The sequence below is a fragment of the Ambystoma mexicanum genome, chromosome 5q (assembly GCF_040938575.1).
Source record: "Ambystoma mexicanum isolate Mex_15411 chromosome 5q, UKY_AmexF1_1, whole genome shotgun sequence".
In the NCBI taxonomy this organism is placed as follows: Eukaryota; Metazoa; Chordata; class Amphibia; order Caudata; family Ambystomatidae; genus Ambystoma; species Ambystoma mexicanum.
This window is the reverse complement of record NC_090933.1, coordinates 417,053,379-417,071,515: the sequence shown is the minus strand read 5'-3', so window position 1 is coordinate 417,071,515 and position 18,137 is coordinate 417,053,379. Positions and strand designations below refer to the sequence as shown.

The window sequence follows — 18,137 nt, the reverse complement described above, 5'->3', positions numbered from 1 at the left end:
GAGGGCCACTCATGGCCTCTGTCTGAACGATAAGACAGAGCTTATTATCCTGGGCACCCAAGCTAATATAAAAAAACTAGGCCAGGAATTCTCCACATTCAACATAGATGGGAATATCATCCAAGTGTCCAAGGATGTAAAAACCTTGGGATTCTATCTTGATTCTACCCTATCACTTGATAAACAGCTAAAATCCCTTGCCTCCTCCACGGCTTACACGTGCAAACTGATAAGAGCCGATAAACCATTCCTCTCCAATAAGAGTTGCTTAATCCTGGCTAGAGCCTTAATACTCTCCAGAATTGATTACTGCAACGCACTATATTCCGGAGCTAATAAAACAATAACTCAAAGACTACAAATACTACAAATTAATAATGCCCTGAGAGCAGCACTAGGCATAAACAAAAGATCCCACATCTCCGCCAGACGCCATCATAATTGGTTGACCACGGACAACAAAATAAAACTTAAGATGTTATCCCTGACCCACAAAGCCCTTAATAACTCCGCCCCTAGATACCTGATTGGCAAATTCCACAGGAGAACATCTCTCAGACCGACTAGAGCTGTCAATTCTAACTGTTTGACAATACAGAACTTTAGACTCACCACGATCGGAGGAAATAGCTTCCCTGTAAAGGCTGCAAAAACCTGGAACTCACTGCCACAAGACTTGAGAGTGGACTTGCCCTACCTTCGTTTCAGAAAAAATGTCATTCAACTTCTCACCTCTACTGACCTTAGCTGACCTGTGTCACCTACCTCCTACTGTAATTACTCACATTAACTCTTTACTCTATACATCTGCAACTCTGATTTACCTTACTTGAACATTGTATATTTTGTAATTATTTGTGTTCTAGTGACCTTATTGTATTGTATACTGCACATCATGCTATGTTGTAACCATGTAAGTTTTGCATTTTCTTGCCACTGCGCCCTGCTTACCCCTTGGTTTGGCGCGCATAAAAAGTGAATAAAACAAACAACAAACAAACAAAACAAAGACAAGGCCTAGTAAGATCATTGTTTTGTCCTCCTTCTGTCCCCACTTCTTGTCACGCCTAGAAACACTTTTACAGGTGCGTTATAAATGACTTATCATATATCATACTGTCAACTTTCATTTGTAAACTCCTCTTCCTGAACAAGTTTCTCTGAAGTACCATTTCAATGGTGTCTGGCAGTTTGGAGTGATTTGCTTTGAATATTGACAGTTTGCATTCTTTGCTCCTTTTGGAGAATGGAGCAGTTACTTCTATAGAAAATTTCAAGCAACAACCATTTTCTCCTTTTTCAGATGCAAGCACTTTACCCTTTTGCCCCTTCATGTCACCCTCTTTAGTAAATCATGCACTTTTTACTCAAGGGCAGTTTGAAGAAATCTAAGATTGTTGTGAGATTTAGTTCACTTTGGCAAGTTGTTGATTTGTACAAACTGAAATCTGTAGAGTAGTTCCTCAACGCTCACACCAGAAAAAATACTACCCATTAGGGAAAAAGGCCCAGCACACCTCTTGCAAGGAGAACGTTTAATCTCACAAAAATACAAATAAGAAATCTGCTGCCACGGAGCGCTCTGACGTAAACACTCACTCTCCTGAATCCGTTGTTACCAACAGATAATCCTAGTGCACTCAACCCGGGGAAAACCCCTCTATGGCATTCTTATAACAAGTCAATTAACAAGACGTATTACCCTAATTCACAGATAAATCAATGCAAAAAAGTAATCGCTTATCATGACATGTATACTTTTAATGTTTCAATTCCTCTACCCTTTATGTATGGGTCTGAGTTTTAAATTGCACCTAACCAAATTTTAGAGTCCAATATTCAAATAATAATTCAATATAAAAATGAAATGCTGCACTGATGGCAAAAATCCAACTCAAGAAAATAAAATTCAGGGTATAGACCTATGATGCATTCCTTTTAAATCATAACTCTTTGTGTGTACATATTTCGTTATCCACATCAAAATGTCTGTGCCACTGGCCTCAGTTTTCCAGGCATATCCTCCTCTTCACACATAAGCAAATAAATGAATAAGGATTAAAAGGCTAAATAATTAGAGGGTTTAAAGTACATCTATACTATCTAAAATAAGCTGGTTCCTATACCGAAGTTCATTTGCTAACCTCTATTCTCTGTTTGACTTACCCAACATATGTCGGCTGGTTTCTGGTCTCGGACAATATATTTTTTTGATCAGAGTCCTATGTCGTTTACATGGGAACAAGGTTTCCATTTAGCAACTGAGCATTTGATTTGCTACGTAGGTAAAAGCTACATGATTATTACATATCATTAGCCCAAACAAGGGCATACTCACAGCGTTTTCCATTATTTCTGTTGCAACTCTACGAACGGACAGCAAGGCATCCAATGGGCAAACTGGTCGAGTGCCCTGCGTCCGCTTTTGTCACTACTGTGTCACCATGGCTACTTCCAGGTAATTCTGGGCGATTCCGCCGGCTATCTTTTCCTAGTTTCATGTCCATTTGCATAACCGCAAGCATCCAATTTACGATCTATTAACTATCATGTCATTTTAATGGACTCCATGCTACACCACATTGAATCGGTACTCTTTCTGATATACGCTCTAATTCTGTGCAACTCATTCTATTTGATTTGTCCGTAATAATGCACCGGCAAGATTTTATATTTCCCTGTAATCACAATGTGTTTATTACACATACTCCTGGAGTTGGATTCACCTTCATAATATTCCTAAGTTTCAGGCTGTACAAATTAGCATACAGACTTGCTGCTCTGCACCGCTGGCATGAGTGGCCTGGTTTTCATGGCAACGGCAGTCTGTTCCCTCGCATGCCATCATACAGAGTCCTCTGCAATACGATTCATAATGTGTATGCTTACGGGACCACATCCCGATGACTGCCTCTATTCGTGAAACTTCACCTACCGTCCCTTGCGCGGAAGTGCATCTTAAAGCTAAATCAATGTATACAATTGAAGTGTTATGTCCCAATGTGTACCATTATTCGTGCAGTGCTAACTACCTCCCTTTATGTTAAAGAACATATTGATGCTAAATTAGTGCATTACATCATCATTTGCCATTTTCTACTGGTATACATAGTAGGAATGTTTCCTTGATTCTCAATTTGCCTGTACACAAATCCATCTGTTATTCACCTCATATACATAGCCAGAGCATAGCCTTAACTCTCAGTTGGCCTATATACATATCCATCTCTTAGCATGATAGTCAGTTAATTCACAAACCTTTGCATGACAATCAGTATCTCCACCATTTTATGCCTCCCACATCCTAGGAAATAGTGCATTTTTCGTTTTTATCAACCATGTCAAGATATTACCAAGAATATCTGTACCGGCCCCGATTTTAGCCAATGTGGATCCCCTTGTCCTCTATTACTACAGCTAATGACTTCCTTAACTCCTGATGTCCATATTCTCCCGAACCAGAGCTCTGGTCAAAGTCTAGCTTCAGCTTCCTGATACCAGATCTTACAACCTCATCTAGTGTACAATCATTTGAATTACATAAACCTCCTCCCTCACAGAGTTCTGGTCCGCTCACAGTCTAGTCCAGGTGTTATAAAAAGCACGATAAATCCCATTCTTGGTTCATGCACCTTGGGGCCATGAGTCTAATGTTTGGATCCATTTGATTTCCTTCTGGAGTCTCATCCTTTGCAGAACACTTCCTATTTTCGGTATTACCACTCGTTCCAGAAATACGCATTGTAATTGTGCAACGTTGTGTTTAAACTACAGGCTACTGGAGACCTCTGGTTCATTAACCTGTTATTTGCCTTGTGTTCCGTCCAACAGGTATGACTTTGCGGGATGTAATGCCTACATAAAGAAATCCCACATGGGCATTTTAGGCCATAAACAACATTGGAGGAAACACAAGTACTTGAGTGTCTTAAAGGGATTTTCATTCCTGTGTATGGGTGTGTAATAACATCACCTTTAAGGATGTTAACTCAACGCTAGAAAATATGACCGGTTTGTGTGCCCGTGCGTTTATTTTTTATTTCATTCTGTATAAAGTCTGCTTGTACCAATATATTTTTCAGGGCCATTCTTATTTTGTATGCAAACCCCACTGGTGCCGGGAATAACCTTTCTAGGGTATTATCTAACTTTAATATTTCCCAGTTCCTCTTAATAATCTGTTTAATTTTTTAACTCTGTGTTGAGTACATAGTTACATAAACCAGTGGGGGGGTTTTCCTTCATCGATTTATATTTCAACAAGTCTTCTCTTGGGATTTTCTCTACTTTTTGTGCCGTCTTCTAGATCAGTTCTGGATCCTATTTCCTCTGGATACATTTCTCCTTCAGTTTGTTTGTTTGTGCCTTGTATTCCTCAGTTGATATGTTCATCCTGTACCCCATGAATTGACTAATGGGCACACTTTCTATTGTTCGTTTGGGGTGAAAATGTGTAGCTAGGAGTAAGCTGTTCTGGTCTGTCTTTTTCTGTGAAGATTATCGTTTTTAATGTATTGTCTTCCACATACACATCTACATCTAGGAAATGTACATTTGTTAGGCCGTATTGTGAACTTGATATGCGGATGCATATTATCATCCATCATTTTAAAGTCTTGGAAGTTCCACAACTGTAACGCCCGATACCCCGAAGACATAATCTATGTATCTCGTTTAGAAATTCAATTCTGGTTCAATTTTTCTGACTTCAATACATACTCAGTTTCCAAGTATAGCATGGATGTATTGGCGTAACAGGGTGCCATGGCTGCCCCCATGCTTGTCCCTGAAACCTGAATGAAGTACCTGTCACCAAATCTAAAGAAGGTGTTGGTTTTTACCAATTTCAATTAAGTCAAGACTTTATCCACCTTGTATTCGTCTGTTGAAAGTAAAAGCCATTCCATTGCTTCCATTCCTGCGTCATGACCTGTGTTGGTGTAAAGTGATGTTATGTCCATGGAAAAGAGGACATCCTGCCGTTGGATGAATTCCACATCTTTTAATTTCAATAGAAAATCACTGGTGTCACGAAGGTATGTAGCATTGTTTTGTATCACGCTGTAAAGCTTTATACAAATACTGTGCTAATGGTTCTTATAGCTTCCCATTGCAGCAATTATAGGCCATCCTGGAGGATCTTTGAGGCTCTTGTGAATCTTAGGTAATATATTCAGCACCGGCATCAGCGGGTAATTTACTGTTAGGAATGCTTTGGTGTGGTCCGTTATCCATCCTTGATTTTTCAGCTTCATCCACCACTTCTTTGATTAATGCTTTCCCTTGCTCTGTTGGATCAAAGTGGATTTCCCTATGGTATTTTGATCTTCTAAATGCCTGTTAATTTCTTTCAGGTAATCCTCTTTATGCATTAGAACTAGGGCGCCTCCCTTATCTGCCTGTTTTAAAATTGTTTTAATTGACTAGAAGCTGTTTGTCTTTCTTTATGGGAGAAATTCATATGTTTATTCTGCTTAAATTGTATTTTCCCCAGGTCCTCAAGAACCAATTTCTCGAATGTGGTGAGAATAGGATTCTGAATGTGTGGGTAAAATTGACTTTTGGGGGAGACCACTAGGGGGTGTGGGAGAAAATGGCTGCATAAACGTACAGCTTCCGCTCCCTCCAGCAAGAACGAGATGAGATTGCGCATTTGCATCCTGAAAAGATAACTAAAAGGGTGTACTGAAGTGGGGGATGACGAGAAGAGCAAGGAAAAGTGGAAGAGGGAACGCTGATTGAAAGGAGATAACGGGACAGAAGGCGAAGGCGTGGCCCTCCGACAGAATGAGAGTAGAGACGGCCTGTGCCCTTGAACGGACAGAAGTGCGTGGAAGCAGCGGGAGCCAGCTCATGTTCTCCAGGGGAATGGCAGCAGAGAAACGAGGGGCAGGGTGCCCCAGCGGAGGGAAGTAGGCATGTGCCCCACACGCAGAAACAGAGGACAGAAGTTGATGAAGAGATCCAGATAGGCTAACCACTACGAGGCGTAGCGAGAGAAAACTGTGTGGCGAAGCAGCCCGCAGAGAGGAGGAACCGAAGCCGCAACAGCAACCCAGACAGGGAGGCTAGACAGCAGCAGATGTAGGAGGAACTTCTACGAGTGAAAGGAGGCCCATGAGCAGGGTGAAGAGGACAGAGGGCAGGGGAGAGACGCCGAAGGGAGACATCGGCGCGGTCAGCCGCCCCCAGCCTTGGAGTGAGTGTAAGAAAATAGGAAAGTGTGGCTGGGAAGCAGGGGAGAGTGAGGGGAACAGCTGCAAGGAGTGGTGGAGATCCGGCCCCCTGGAGTACCGGGCATGACCTCTGAAAAAGGAGCAAGTAACTGACAGCAGTGGAGTAAACCTACTTCCAAGGGCACTACCGTGCACTGACAGAGCAGGGCGTATATGCCACAGGAGTTAGCGCTACAAGTGAAGCCTAAGCAGGAGGATTAGGCTGCAGTGGAGATGAGGGAGCCCTCATGGGAGAGGGGGCAATCCGTGAAACAGCAGGGAGACGAGACGAAGGAGAGTGTCTACTGCTGAACAGAGTGGCCAGGGGGACAGGAATAGGTCGCCAGAGAGCATATTTGAGATGGCATACTCCCCGATGGCTCCCACCAGTCCTGTGATTGGCAACCAACCGAGGAGCATGGAGCAAGGCACTAGAGGAGCCAGGGAAGGGGCCAAATGGTACAGCGAGGGGCGGGCTCCCGAGGACGAAGTAGAGAGGAGCCTACAGCTTAATGTAAAGTTTGCATGTAGAGTTGCGCAGACCACTGAGACGGTGAATAGTGGTGAAGCTGGAACAACCCCAGGGGCACCATCATTTACAAGATAAATAGGACATAAATACCACAGTGAGGAAAAGCAGCGCATCCAGCACTGGAAGCTCGTCCACAAACGTTGCAGAACATACTAGAGGGACGGGGCCTGGCCAAGACAGACATAAATTGGGAGTGAGAGGTACAAAACGCTGCTGTCAAAAGACGAACTCGAACCCTGGTGCACCGCCTGACTGAACAGCGTAACGTGCAGAAAGCTCAATACTGACAAGACGGTGAAAGAAGGCACAAGCGCAGTTGGCAGAGAAGGTGGTGCTGAGTAGAGGGTGGCTGCGCAGAGAAACGAAGGACCATAGTCGGTGGCGGAGGCTGAGCGAACAGGAGGAGGATGGAAAGATGCAGACAAGGGAAAGGGAGGAAGAAAATAAAGGAACCAGAAGGGACCAAAAGGGGCGGCAAGGTTGGCGGCAAGATAAAGATGGACGCAATGGTGCAACAACTGGGGAAGCAGGAGGATCAACAAGGAAGGCCCCAGAGGGGAAAATGGTGACAGAGATGGACATGTCCCTCTTCTCAACAGAGGATGATTCTGGACATAAACCTGGTGGAAATTAAGGACCTTCTCAGGGGAGACATACAGCCATGCGAACATGGTGGAAATGAGGCTTCATGGCAGGATGACTGAGCTGGAGCTTCGAGAAGAGGAGGTGATGTTGAAAGTGGACGATTTAGAAAACTGAGAGAGATGGAATAACATAAGGATACTGGGCTTGAAAGAGACGGCAAGGGAGACCCCGAGGCAAGTAGAGGAGAGAGTACAGGCCCTAGTGGACCACCTCTTTGAAGCAGAATGGGGAAACTGGTGCAACTTGAAAGAGCGCATGCGGGAGGTAAACCATACGGGAGCAGCCCCCGCTCCACAGTGGCGAAATTCCTGAGCTACAAGGACAAAACTGAAGTATTGAACAGGGCGAAGCAACAAAGGGAATTGGACTTTGAAGGCTCCAAGGTTACGATCTATCAAGACTTGGAGGTTGAACCAAGGGCCCCAAAGGACCGACTACAATCGGGGGAAAAACCAAGATCTGCACCAGGTTCGCAGAGCAGGAAGAGGATAAACGGGCAGAAAATACATGCGATTGAACGGACCATCGCATCATAAGACACCCACAACACCAGAACAGCCGCAGGAGAATAATTCCAGAGTAAAAAACTCTGTGATGGCTGGAGAGATAATCGTGACATCAGGTGGAAAGTAAAGGTACGAACATGGACTGCTGGAGGGAGGTAAATGTTTCCGCTCCAAGGTGGCCCTCTTTGGGAAAGAGGGCGACTCAACTACCTTAATTGAACACAACAGGTTAAAGTTACGAACAGTTATAAAGATGATAAGGGGTATTGGAAACAGGTTGGGCCCCAGGGAGGAGAGGGTCAGTCCGGAAAAAAGTAGTTTCCACGACATGGAAGAGGAGGGAAGGGAAAAGTCACTAACCATGCAAAGGAGGGCAAGGTGGGGGAATCATAATGGGGAGAGTTGAAGTTAACAGGGGTTTGTTTATCGGTACGCTAAATGTAAAAGGCCTAAATTCCCCAACGAAGAGGACACTAGTAGCAAGGGAATTCTGCAGGGCCTCCCTGGATGTGCTTTTTATACAGTAAATGCACCTATTGCAAGGAGAAGAGAAGGCGCTAAGAGGGGTGGGGATAGGACAAGTCCACTGGTCGTCTGGGAGGACCAAGAGAGGTAGTGTTGGAATTGTTTTACATAAACAATGTAGATTACGGGAGTGTGTAGCTACCAAACAGCTGGAGGGAAGGTTGCTTATACTGCAGGGTATCATGGAGGGGGCAAGAATACAGCTGTATACGCGCCCAACCAAGGGCAAGCACAATTTATAGTGGGTGCGCTGAACGCAATACAAGAGCTGGAAGCTGACCTGTATGTCATAGGGGGAGATGGGCAGAAAGGCAAGGGGGAGGGAGGGATTGAGAGGAGACGACAGATTGGGACACCTAGGGCAGGCAATAGAGACACATAGGTCTAGTGGACGTGTGGCGACAGCAGCACCTGCGAAAGGTATGCTATACCTTTTTTTTTTTTTCAGCCCTACACTAAAACGTACACAAGGATTGATTACCTACTCCTGAATAAGGACCAGGGAACGAGGGTGATGAGCTGCAGTATCAGGCAGGTGGGTTAGACCGACCATGACATGGTATTAATGACCTTGGATATAGAAGGATTGCACAGGCCGGATAGTAGCTGCCGCTGTAATGAATCGCTGTGGAGAGACCCTCTCTTCGCAGACCAACTGGCTAAAGGAATAACAGAATATTTTGAAATAAATGACACTGGGGAGGTATGCACAGAGGTGGTTTGGGAGGCAGGAAAGGCAACTTGGAGGGGGGCTCTTGATTAGAACAGGTGCGAGGCGAAAAAGGGAGACACGCCTGCAGGAAGAGAGATTGCGGAAAGGAAAGAGATAGTGGAGGGAGAGGAAAGGATGAATGGTACAGAGGGAAACACAGATGAGATTAGAGAAGAGCTGCTATCGAAGAGGGCAGAGCTGAAAGCGCTAGGATGGGGTAACCCCTGTGGAAATTGCGATACCTTAAACGGAAGTATTACGAAGAAGGGGACAAGGCGGATGCGCTATTAGCTGTGAGGCTCCAAGCACAGAGAGCGGACAGATGGATGTCTGCCCTAAGGGGCCCCGAGGAGGGCAGCAGGGACTCACCAAAAGATATAGCAGAGGGCTTCGCCCAATATTATGAGAAACTTTATAAATCGGAAGCCCCCAGCGAGGATGCTATAGTGGCGGAGTACCTGAGGGAAGTGAAAATGACCAGACTCGCATGCCCCGAGGTGGAACACGTTGAGAGCTCAATAACAGCTGAAGAGGTACAGGAGGGGATATTGCGCCTCCCAAACGGGAAGCTGCCGGGAGAGGACGGATATACCATAGGGTTTTATAAAAGATATCCTGGACATGGGGGAAGTGCCGGCGACATTCAGTAGGGCATTAATATCAGTAATTCCAAAGGATGGAAGGGATCCAGCCCAAATGTTATCTTAGGGAGCCGCTTTGAAGGGAAATTGCCCCGTATTGTCCACCCAGACCAAATGGGGTTTATAGCAGTTAGATGGGGCCCTGATGCGATTCGGAAAACCTTGAAACTTATTGAACACGTTAAGGGAGACCTAGCAGGCCATGCATTATTGAGCTTGGACGCAGAAAAGGCCTTCGGCAGGGTCGAGTGGTGCTTTTTATTTGCTATATTGTGGAAGATTGGGGTTGGAGATGGAATGTGTCGAGCAATCGGGCGGTCTACTCTGGTCCCACGGCGAGGGTGGTTGTAAATGGGATGAAGTCCAGGGAGTTTGGGCTTGCCAGAGGTACTAGGCAGGGATGTCCCCTGTCGCCTCTTCTATTTGCCTTGACGCTGGAGCTGCTGGGGGAGAAGATACGTGAGGACAACCAGATGAGGTGTTGGGATGGGGGAAGATGGCCATAAAATAAGTATGTATGACGATATCTTTCAGAGATAATGGTGTCAGTCCCGAGGGTACTTAGGATACTGGAAGAGTACAGAAGCGTATCATGTTTCAAAGTAAACGTAAATAAGTCAGTACTCCTTCCTTTGAAAGGGGTAATCGGAGAACAGAGAGGAGAATGGGAAGGGCTGTGGAAGATGACAGTCTAAAATACCTGGGGGTGAAAATACCCAGGGAGCTGGATAAATTGTACGAGTGGAACTTCCCCCCGCTATTGCAAAGGCTCTTTGGTTAGCTGGGAACCTGGTCAAAGCTCACCATCTCTTGGCTAAGAAGACTAAATGCGATTAAGATGATGATTCTCCCCATGGTGCTGTATCTATATCAGGCCCTGCCAATAGAATTGCAGACCTGCATTTTATAGAGTTGAAAAGAAGGATAGTGAAGTTTCTGTTGCAAAGGAAGCGACGGAGAAGCTTACAGAGTACTGGTGCAGCCCAAAGAAAAGGGTGGAGTGGGCCTACCTGACATGCATATTTTCTACAGGGCAGCCCAGTTCCGGGCCCTGGTCACTGGACAAGCAGAAACCATGGGTGGGCAGTGAGAATTACCAATTTAGACTGGTCACGCTGGGTGAGTGGCTCTGGGCACCGCAAAAAGCGGTTCCGAGAAGGGTAAAGGCACTTAAGATTTTGGGCCCACTTTGGAGTCTGGGGCGGGTCAAAAGGGAAATGGCAGGAGTCAAGACATGGCCTTCACCATTGAGTCACATATGGCCTCCCCGACCATGAGAGATGCCAAGACTGGTTTGTGGCAGTGCTGGAAAGAGTAGGACAAGTCCTCAGGAAAGATGAATTTATAGGTGTGGGGGAGCTTGAAGAAAATCTGGGTATAGGGTATCTGGGAATCTCTGTATTCAAATACCTGCAATTTAAAGGGGTGCTGATGTCAGGAGAATGGAAGGAGGAATTACAAAGGGAACCGACAGGTACGGAAATTATACTGAATACAGTGAGGGGGACGAGGGGCCAAATATCTAAACTGTGCCAGGCCCTACTGGAGGCACAGGGTGGAGAGATCGAAATATTTAGGAGAGGGACATGGGAATAGAAATTGAGGTAGACCAGTGGAGAAGGTAATGCGTGAGCGCGCATCGCACTTCAGTGGCTTGTCAGTATAAGTTGCATGGGATCAAACATTTATATAGGTGGCATTGGGATCCAGTAAGGCTATCTATGATGTACTCAGGGACTGACCCCTACTGCTGGAGGAGATGTGGGCAAACAGCAGATTACTGGCATATGTGGTTGGGTGTGCAAGAACATACAGAAATACTGGAAGGAGGTTCTGGGATGGATAAAGGCCCTGGACTGTGTGGAAGGTGCGGACAGGTGCCTGGACCCTCTGCTAGTAGTGTTCAGAATGGAGATGGGGGGAGGAAGGGGACTGGGTGAAACTCCTCCACATGCCCCATCACCTGAGGTTTGTAGCCAGGGCTTGCCGGGCAGGGGAATGTAAGATAGAGGAACTTCCAAGTGAAAGACAATGGGCCCTGAAAGCCTTGGACATGTATAGAATGGAACAGCTGACTAGGCAAATACATGACCTGATCCCATCGAGGGAAATGGAGTGGGCAGCCTTCCTCAAGGTATGATCCGGAGAGGCCACACCTAGATGTTAGGACTGGGGATCCAGAAACTACAGTAAGCCTCGTGGGGAGAAAGTAAACTACATGCAACGGTCACAACCAGTGAGAGAAGTGAGTAAGAGAGACAATTTGAGCTGGAGACAGAGGGAAGGGGGAACGAATAGTGCAGTGAGCGCCACACCCTGGAGGGATATTGCAGAAACCACAAACGAATATGGAAGAAAGACTCTAGTCAAACTTTGGAACAAATGATTGAAGGAGCTCGAAAAGAAGGCTCCAATGAGATGCCCAATATGGCCACCCTGGGGCTGAGCAAGCTCAAGGAGAGGGGACGGCGGGGGAATGGGCAAGGGTAGGGAGGAAAGCAGGGGAGGAATCTTCATGGTGAAACTCACAAATTGCGACAAAGCATTATTCATGTCTGTTTTGTTTGTGCTAATTCACTAATAATATATTTGGAAATGACTAGGTTTAATTTGCAGAAATTCTGGTGGTTCCGGTTCTTCTGTCTCTTCCAAGGTCTTGGAAAAAAAACATTAAATTTGAACTTCCTCATTCATTTGAAAACATTTTTTTTTCTTGTAACATGGTACTTGTGTGTTTTGCAGAACGAATGATAAGCCTTTCTGCAACACTGTTTTCTGGAATTTTGTGAGTTCAATGCTTGATATATTGATCACTAGCTCTTCTTGTACTGGGCTGTTTTTCTTGGTGGATTTTTTTCTTTTTCCCTCTTCTGCTTGGCTTCCTTCTAAAAAAAAAAAAAGATACTTGTCTCGATTTTCATGCTGTCTTTCTTCTGAAAGTCTCCCTGAGTCGTCTTCACTATGACCTCCTTTTCTGTCACCTTCCCCTTTTCCGACTCCCCACTAGAGATATCAGCTGAGAGGGTTTCTGTGTCACTTCCTCTTCTTTTAGTTGGTATTGGCCTGTTAAGCCTACTCACGTCCTCTCCACTGCGCACACACCCACACACCTTTTTATCTTGTTCTCCCAATTCCCCTCTCAGCGTATGCCCCATTTGTTTTCGCCCACAAGAGGTGTACTTAAATCTGCGTGTTCACCTGAGCTCCTGAGCTGCTGCCACAGAGTGCTCTGACGAAAAGGGCATGAGCAATAGCTTTTAAGAATGGATGATTCTAATGTTACAATTCACTACGTTTCCATTACATTCTAGCTTCTATGAGTGGTACCCTTTGGTCTCCTGACTCTTCTGCACGTTTTCGTCTCCAATCATTTTGTCCTGAATCGTTGCAGGGCCTGGGACTTTTGACCCTGCTTCGCAACAAATCCCTTTTAAAAAAAATAAATAAATAAAACATTTTTAAAAATCTGGCTTTGCAGATCAGTCCCACTTAATTTTTCCTGATTTCCAATAAACTAAAAGATTTCAAAATGGGATTGCTGGTTGTTTAATTTTCTGTTATCAGATGATTTGGTACTCTCTAAAACTCTGGGGAGTGATCCAGTCCAATTTGAACTAGCATGCTACGCAAACAAAAATAGTGCATTTGTTTCAGAAATAAGCGAAATTAGCATAGAACACTGTACATTTTTTAAAACTACCATTTTGTACATTTTTCATAATTACGTCTGTTTTCTTTTTCAGAAAGAGAAGTTTCATTTCGGAGTACACTCCGATTGATAGCAATTTAGCCTATTCACTGAATTCCCATCCAGAAATAGGTAGGTCTACTTTTGAAATTAACATTGTTTTGATGGTTGATGTAAGCGTTTGCCTCCACCTATTAGAGGGGCGTGTTAGCTCACATTTACATGTGTATTTCATTTTTTTAAATGTGTACTTATTTTCTGCTTATGTATTTCTATTTATTTTTCACAGCTCAAGAATCCTCTTGTTGTGACCGACTAGGTGAGAAGTTTGAGAGCTGGCTGAGGAGCTTGTTCACAAAATGGGGCTCCATCTGTGTTAGAAATCCCCTTCTTATTATTCTGCTTTCCTTGATCTTCATTGCAATATGCTGTTCGGGACTAAGATATATGCATTTAACGACAGACCCGGTAGAGCTTTGGTCGTCACCCAGCAGCCAGGCTCGCCAGGAGAAGAACTACTTTGATGCACACTTCGGACCCTTTTTCCGGACAGAACAGCTAATCATCACAGCTCCAGGAGGCAAAGAAGTTAATTTTTCTATGTACCCGTCGGGGGAAATAGTACCATTTGGGCGTCCTTTAGACAAAGAAATCTTAATTCAGGTAAGAAAACTTTAATGTATGAAATATCGGTTTGCATAAACGTAATCATTAATGTGCTTATGGTTAATCATTGGTGTAGACTAGTATAGTTGTAGGCTAGACTGGTTCATTGACCAATGATAAGTCTATCGTCACTCACAGAAATAGGGGAGCTTTGAAAGTTTTTGGAGGTAAAATCAAAGTTTCAAAGCTAGAATACAGTGCCACATACATTAATGACATGTTTTTATATGGTGTTTCCTCCTGCTTGTTAGTGCTCTGATAAGTGTTGTAATTACTGTGACGATTGACAATCTTATTGCTTCTCCCGGAGGGTGCAGCCTTCACAGTGAGGCTAGGTAGGTGAGCACGCTACGCAACATTCCCCCTAGGGGTGGCTGAAGGCGGGACCTCACATGGATAGACTCGTCTCTTGGGGATATAACCAGAACATGCCCTCAAACCAGTCACTATTTGCAATATTATCAATAAACAACCTTCACCTACCACTCATACTGTGAAGAAGATTAAGAGAACCATGAGAAGTAATCAGTGGTTGGTAGCCAAGCAAACTGAGATGAAGAAGAGAGACTGAGGCATACATATTATGTCCTGGAAAGAAACAAAGTACTGTGTGCCTAACCTGAGGCGGGTCCAACGCTTCCTCATAAAAACCAAGAAAGGACCTGCGCCCAGATGCAATTCTTTGCTTGGTTCCATATGGATGTGTGCTTTACAAATACAAAAATCAAATCAATAAAAGACGTTCTCATCTTTGGAGCCCGATAAGTTTGAATTGAGACAGAGAAAGCATTAGAAGGACGCAGATTGGTCTGCCGTTGGACAGATGCTCTGGACCTGAAGCAGAATAAAGCACAGAGGAAGTTGGATCTTGACTTGGATGCTGGAAGAAGACCTTGAAGAAGTGGCGTGATCCAGAGAGGGTGGGCTGTGTGTTTCTCTAACACCGCAGAGACCCTTACTAGGGCGTGCTTCACGGAGCGGCAAGCTGAAGGAGGAAGGAAAGGAAGCCCATGCTGGGTGTCAGTCGGACAAACCTGACCGTGCAATAAGAACCAGTGATGTTGGTCCGGTACACGTAAGGTAACTGGAGCGGCGGAATACCCGGGCGGAGAAAGGGGCGAAAAGCTAATGGAGTACCAAGGGACCAATCCTACTCATCCCAGTATAAATTAATGTTGGAAAGCTAGAGAAAATTACCAGCAAAACCATCACACTAGTCCCTGTATAACAAAAGGACTATTTGTGCAACTAAATGAGCAGGCCAGGGGAGGATCGTGGGCATACCAGAAGTTGGCAAACAATATAGACACATTGCTAGACTTGGAGGAGAGGAAATCCCAAAGTCTGTCATCGAAACGAGGAACTGTACCAACAGTAGAACAGGGAAAGCCCTGGAGGGACAAGGGCCCCTTTGAAGAACTAAAGGAACTTATTCAGAATATCACCAAAAGCCATCCCAAGTGAGGCCGCCTGAGGCTATAGAAGCTGTTCGGCAAGATTGTATGCAGTACCCTTTGGGTGCACTACAACAACCCTGCCCTCCTGGCAATAGGAACCCAACCTTTGGTATAAGTCTCGGCAGGTTGGTAGCGTGTTGAGCAGCCAGGCTTATCTCAAGAGGGGTCAAGTGAGCTGTAGGGGGAGTTGCACAGAGATTCACAGTGACAAGTATTCAAATAAACTCGTACACAAGGCTTCTTGAATACACAATTATTAATTTATTTATCAGTCAGTTAGAATAAGCCTTCTTCAGAAGGGAGCAACATAAAGCAGCACACAAATACACTCCATCCAAAAATGCACACTCTTAAGTTTCTAAATTAGTAAGAACCCTTTTGGGATGACCCACCAACACAACCTACACCCTCAGGTGACTTCAGTAGCTAGGGTGCTGGTGACATTAATATATCACTGTTGCATTTAGAATAGCTTAGCAATAGGTTGAAGGAAAAGGTTATTAGACAACACAAGAGATCACAAATATTCTTAAGCAGGCAAATACTTTCAGATCCCCCAATCAGTCATTCAGTGGAACAGGATAAGCCAAAGTCAATGGGCAAAAGTCTATATGAGCTGAAGCACTTCTTTGTAGGTAAGTAAGAAAAGTCTTTGCGCAATGTTTTAGAAGTCTTTGATGAAAACCAAGAATCAATGTAGGGCCACAAGCTGTTAGATTTGTGAGGTCTAGAAGATGCAAGCAACTCTACGACAAGAGGTAAGTTCTCTCAGAATTTACAGTACCTTTGGATTGAAGAAAAAGTGCAGCAGATGACTTCTGTTCCTGTGCAGCTCTGCAGATCTCACTGTTCCTGGGTCTCAGTCGTGGGGATAAGAGGGAGGACTTCTGGGGACTCCTGCATTGCAACGGGACGGTCACTGCTCGCAACCAGTAATCTTCAAACAAGTGGCTGTTCAGTGTTTCAGCTCCTCGCGTCTACCGCAAATAGCAACACTGCGGTTCCTGGCTGTCGAGATGGACTTTCCTTGCTTCTGGGGTCCTGCACTCTGTTGAGGGGGCTCAGGCTCTGTCAGCCGTGCTTCCTGGTAGTCCTGAGGATCTTCCTGGAGCTCCTGGCCAGCTTAAAAGCAATGCATCAAACTGGTGTTCCCCTCCCTGGCTATTTGGTTTCCAGCAGCAACTCTTTGGATATTCAACCGGCTCCGAGAGGATGTCCAGGTGGCTTACTTTGGAGTTGATTGGTCCCACCAACTCAAAGGGAGAAGTCGTCCTTGCAGGAGCTTCTCGGTTGATACGAATTTGGAGTTTCAGCAGGGCTTCACCGGGCAAACCAACAGTCCAGGCGTTGCAGCAGGTGTCCTCTTCAAGTTCTTCTTCGGATTCCTTCACCCACTGGTCGACTCTGCCTTCCGAGCCAAAAAGCCTCGCCTTTTATGCAGCTTGCTCCCATTCATTCCAGCTTAGCTGGCAGTCACCCAGCAGGGTGGCTGTGCTTGCCGGACAGTCAGCCGGCCAATCAACAGAGTGTATTTGGGTCTCCTAGGAGACTAAGCACAGGGAATTTCGGGCACCTCCCTCACTTCCTGACCCCGCCAGACACCCTGGAGCCAGAGGCAGGTTTCACTTGTGAAGCTTGTAGAAACTAGTGAACATTTAGTTGAAAGAAGGAATGCTAGAAAAAACAATGAGAAACAAGCAAATTGATATAAAGAACAGATGCAGAACAAACATAGGCAATAACAGAAAGTAAGTAAAAAGAAATCTTATACGAAGAAAAAAAGACCATAGTTACCCATACAAAACCAAATCTGAAAATCTGTTTTTCTATATTTGGTGATAAGTGGACCTACCTTTGGGAAACCACTGAGCGCTTTACAAGTCCCAGCGGGAGGTACACAGTGAGGGAAGTAGAGATACAAGGGAGCAGGGAGGTAACAATGCAGGAGGGTTGACGATATGACAGCGAAGGAACCTGGGCAGGAGCAGATCACCCAGTCTCGGGTTAGGTGGGGAGTGGATGGTGTATGGACCTAGGTCCAGATGTACAACCCTTTGGCTCTCCAGATGTTTTGGATTATTGCTTGCATGTTCTTCACCATTGACTGTGGTGGCTAGGGATGATGGGAGTTTTAGTCCAAAACATCTGGAGAGCCAAAGGTTGCTAAACCCTGAGCTAGTTGTTGGGGAGGAGCCATTCCTTAAAGGAGGGTCTTGACCTCCTTCCTGAAATGTGGAAGAAAGGGGGCAAGTCTGGTGTTGACGGGGGGAGGAGGTTCCAGAGTCTGGGAGCAAAGACAGAAAAGGCATGCTTTATGGTACTTTCCTACACCGGCCGAGGTTAAGTCAGAACCGTTCTACGTTCGTTTGACGAAGTAAATTAACTTGTGGTAATTTACTTGGTTGAAATTACTTCAAATTGTTTATTTTATTGGATATCACCCTCCAGGCCCCCTCCTGCCCAAAGGCATAGACTAGGTAGAGCCTGAGCGTGCAAGGCCCACTCCGCAGCACTGTTTGGGCATTTACAGATGTTAATGTCACTGTGGTG

General features: G+C 45.1%; 1 protein-coding gene across 1 annotated transcript in view; it reads left to right on the top strand.

Annotated features, from left to right (window-relative positions):
* NPC1 (NPC intracellular cholesterol transporter 1) overlaps positions 1–18,137 on the top strand; it is an 847,233-nt gene that overhangs the window by 413,944 nt on the left and 415,152 nt on the right. The window contains exons 7-8 of the mRNA XM_069620902.1: positions 13,520–13,596; positions 13,754–14,127. Coding sequence (XP_069477003.1) covers positions 13,520–13,596; positions 13,754–14,127 — 451 coding nt within the window. The remainder of the gene's footprint in view (positions 1–13,519; positions 13,597–13,753; positions 14,128–18,137) is intronic.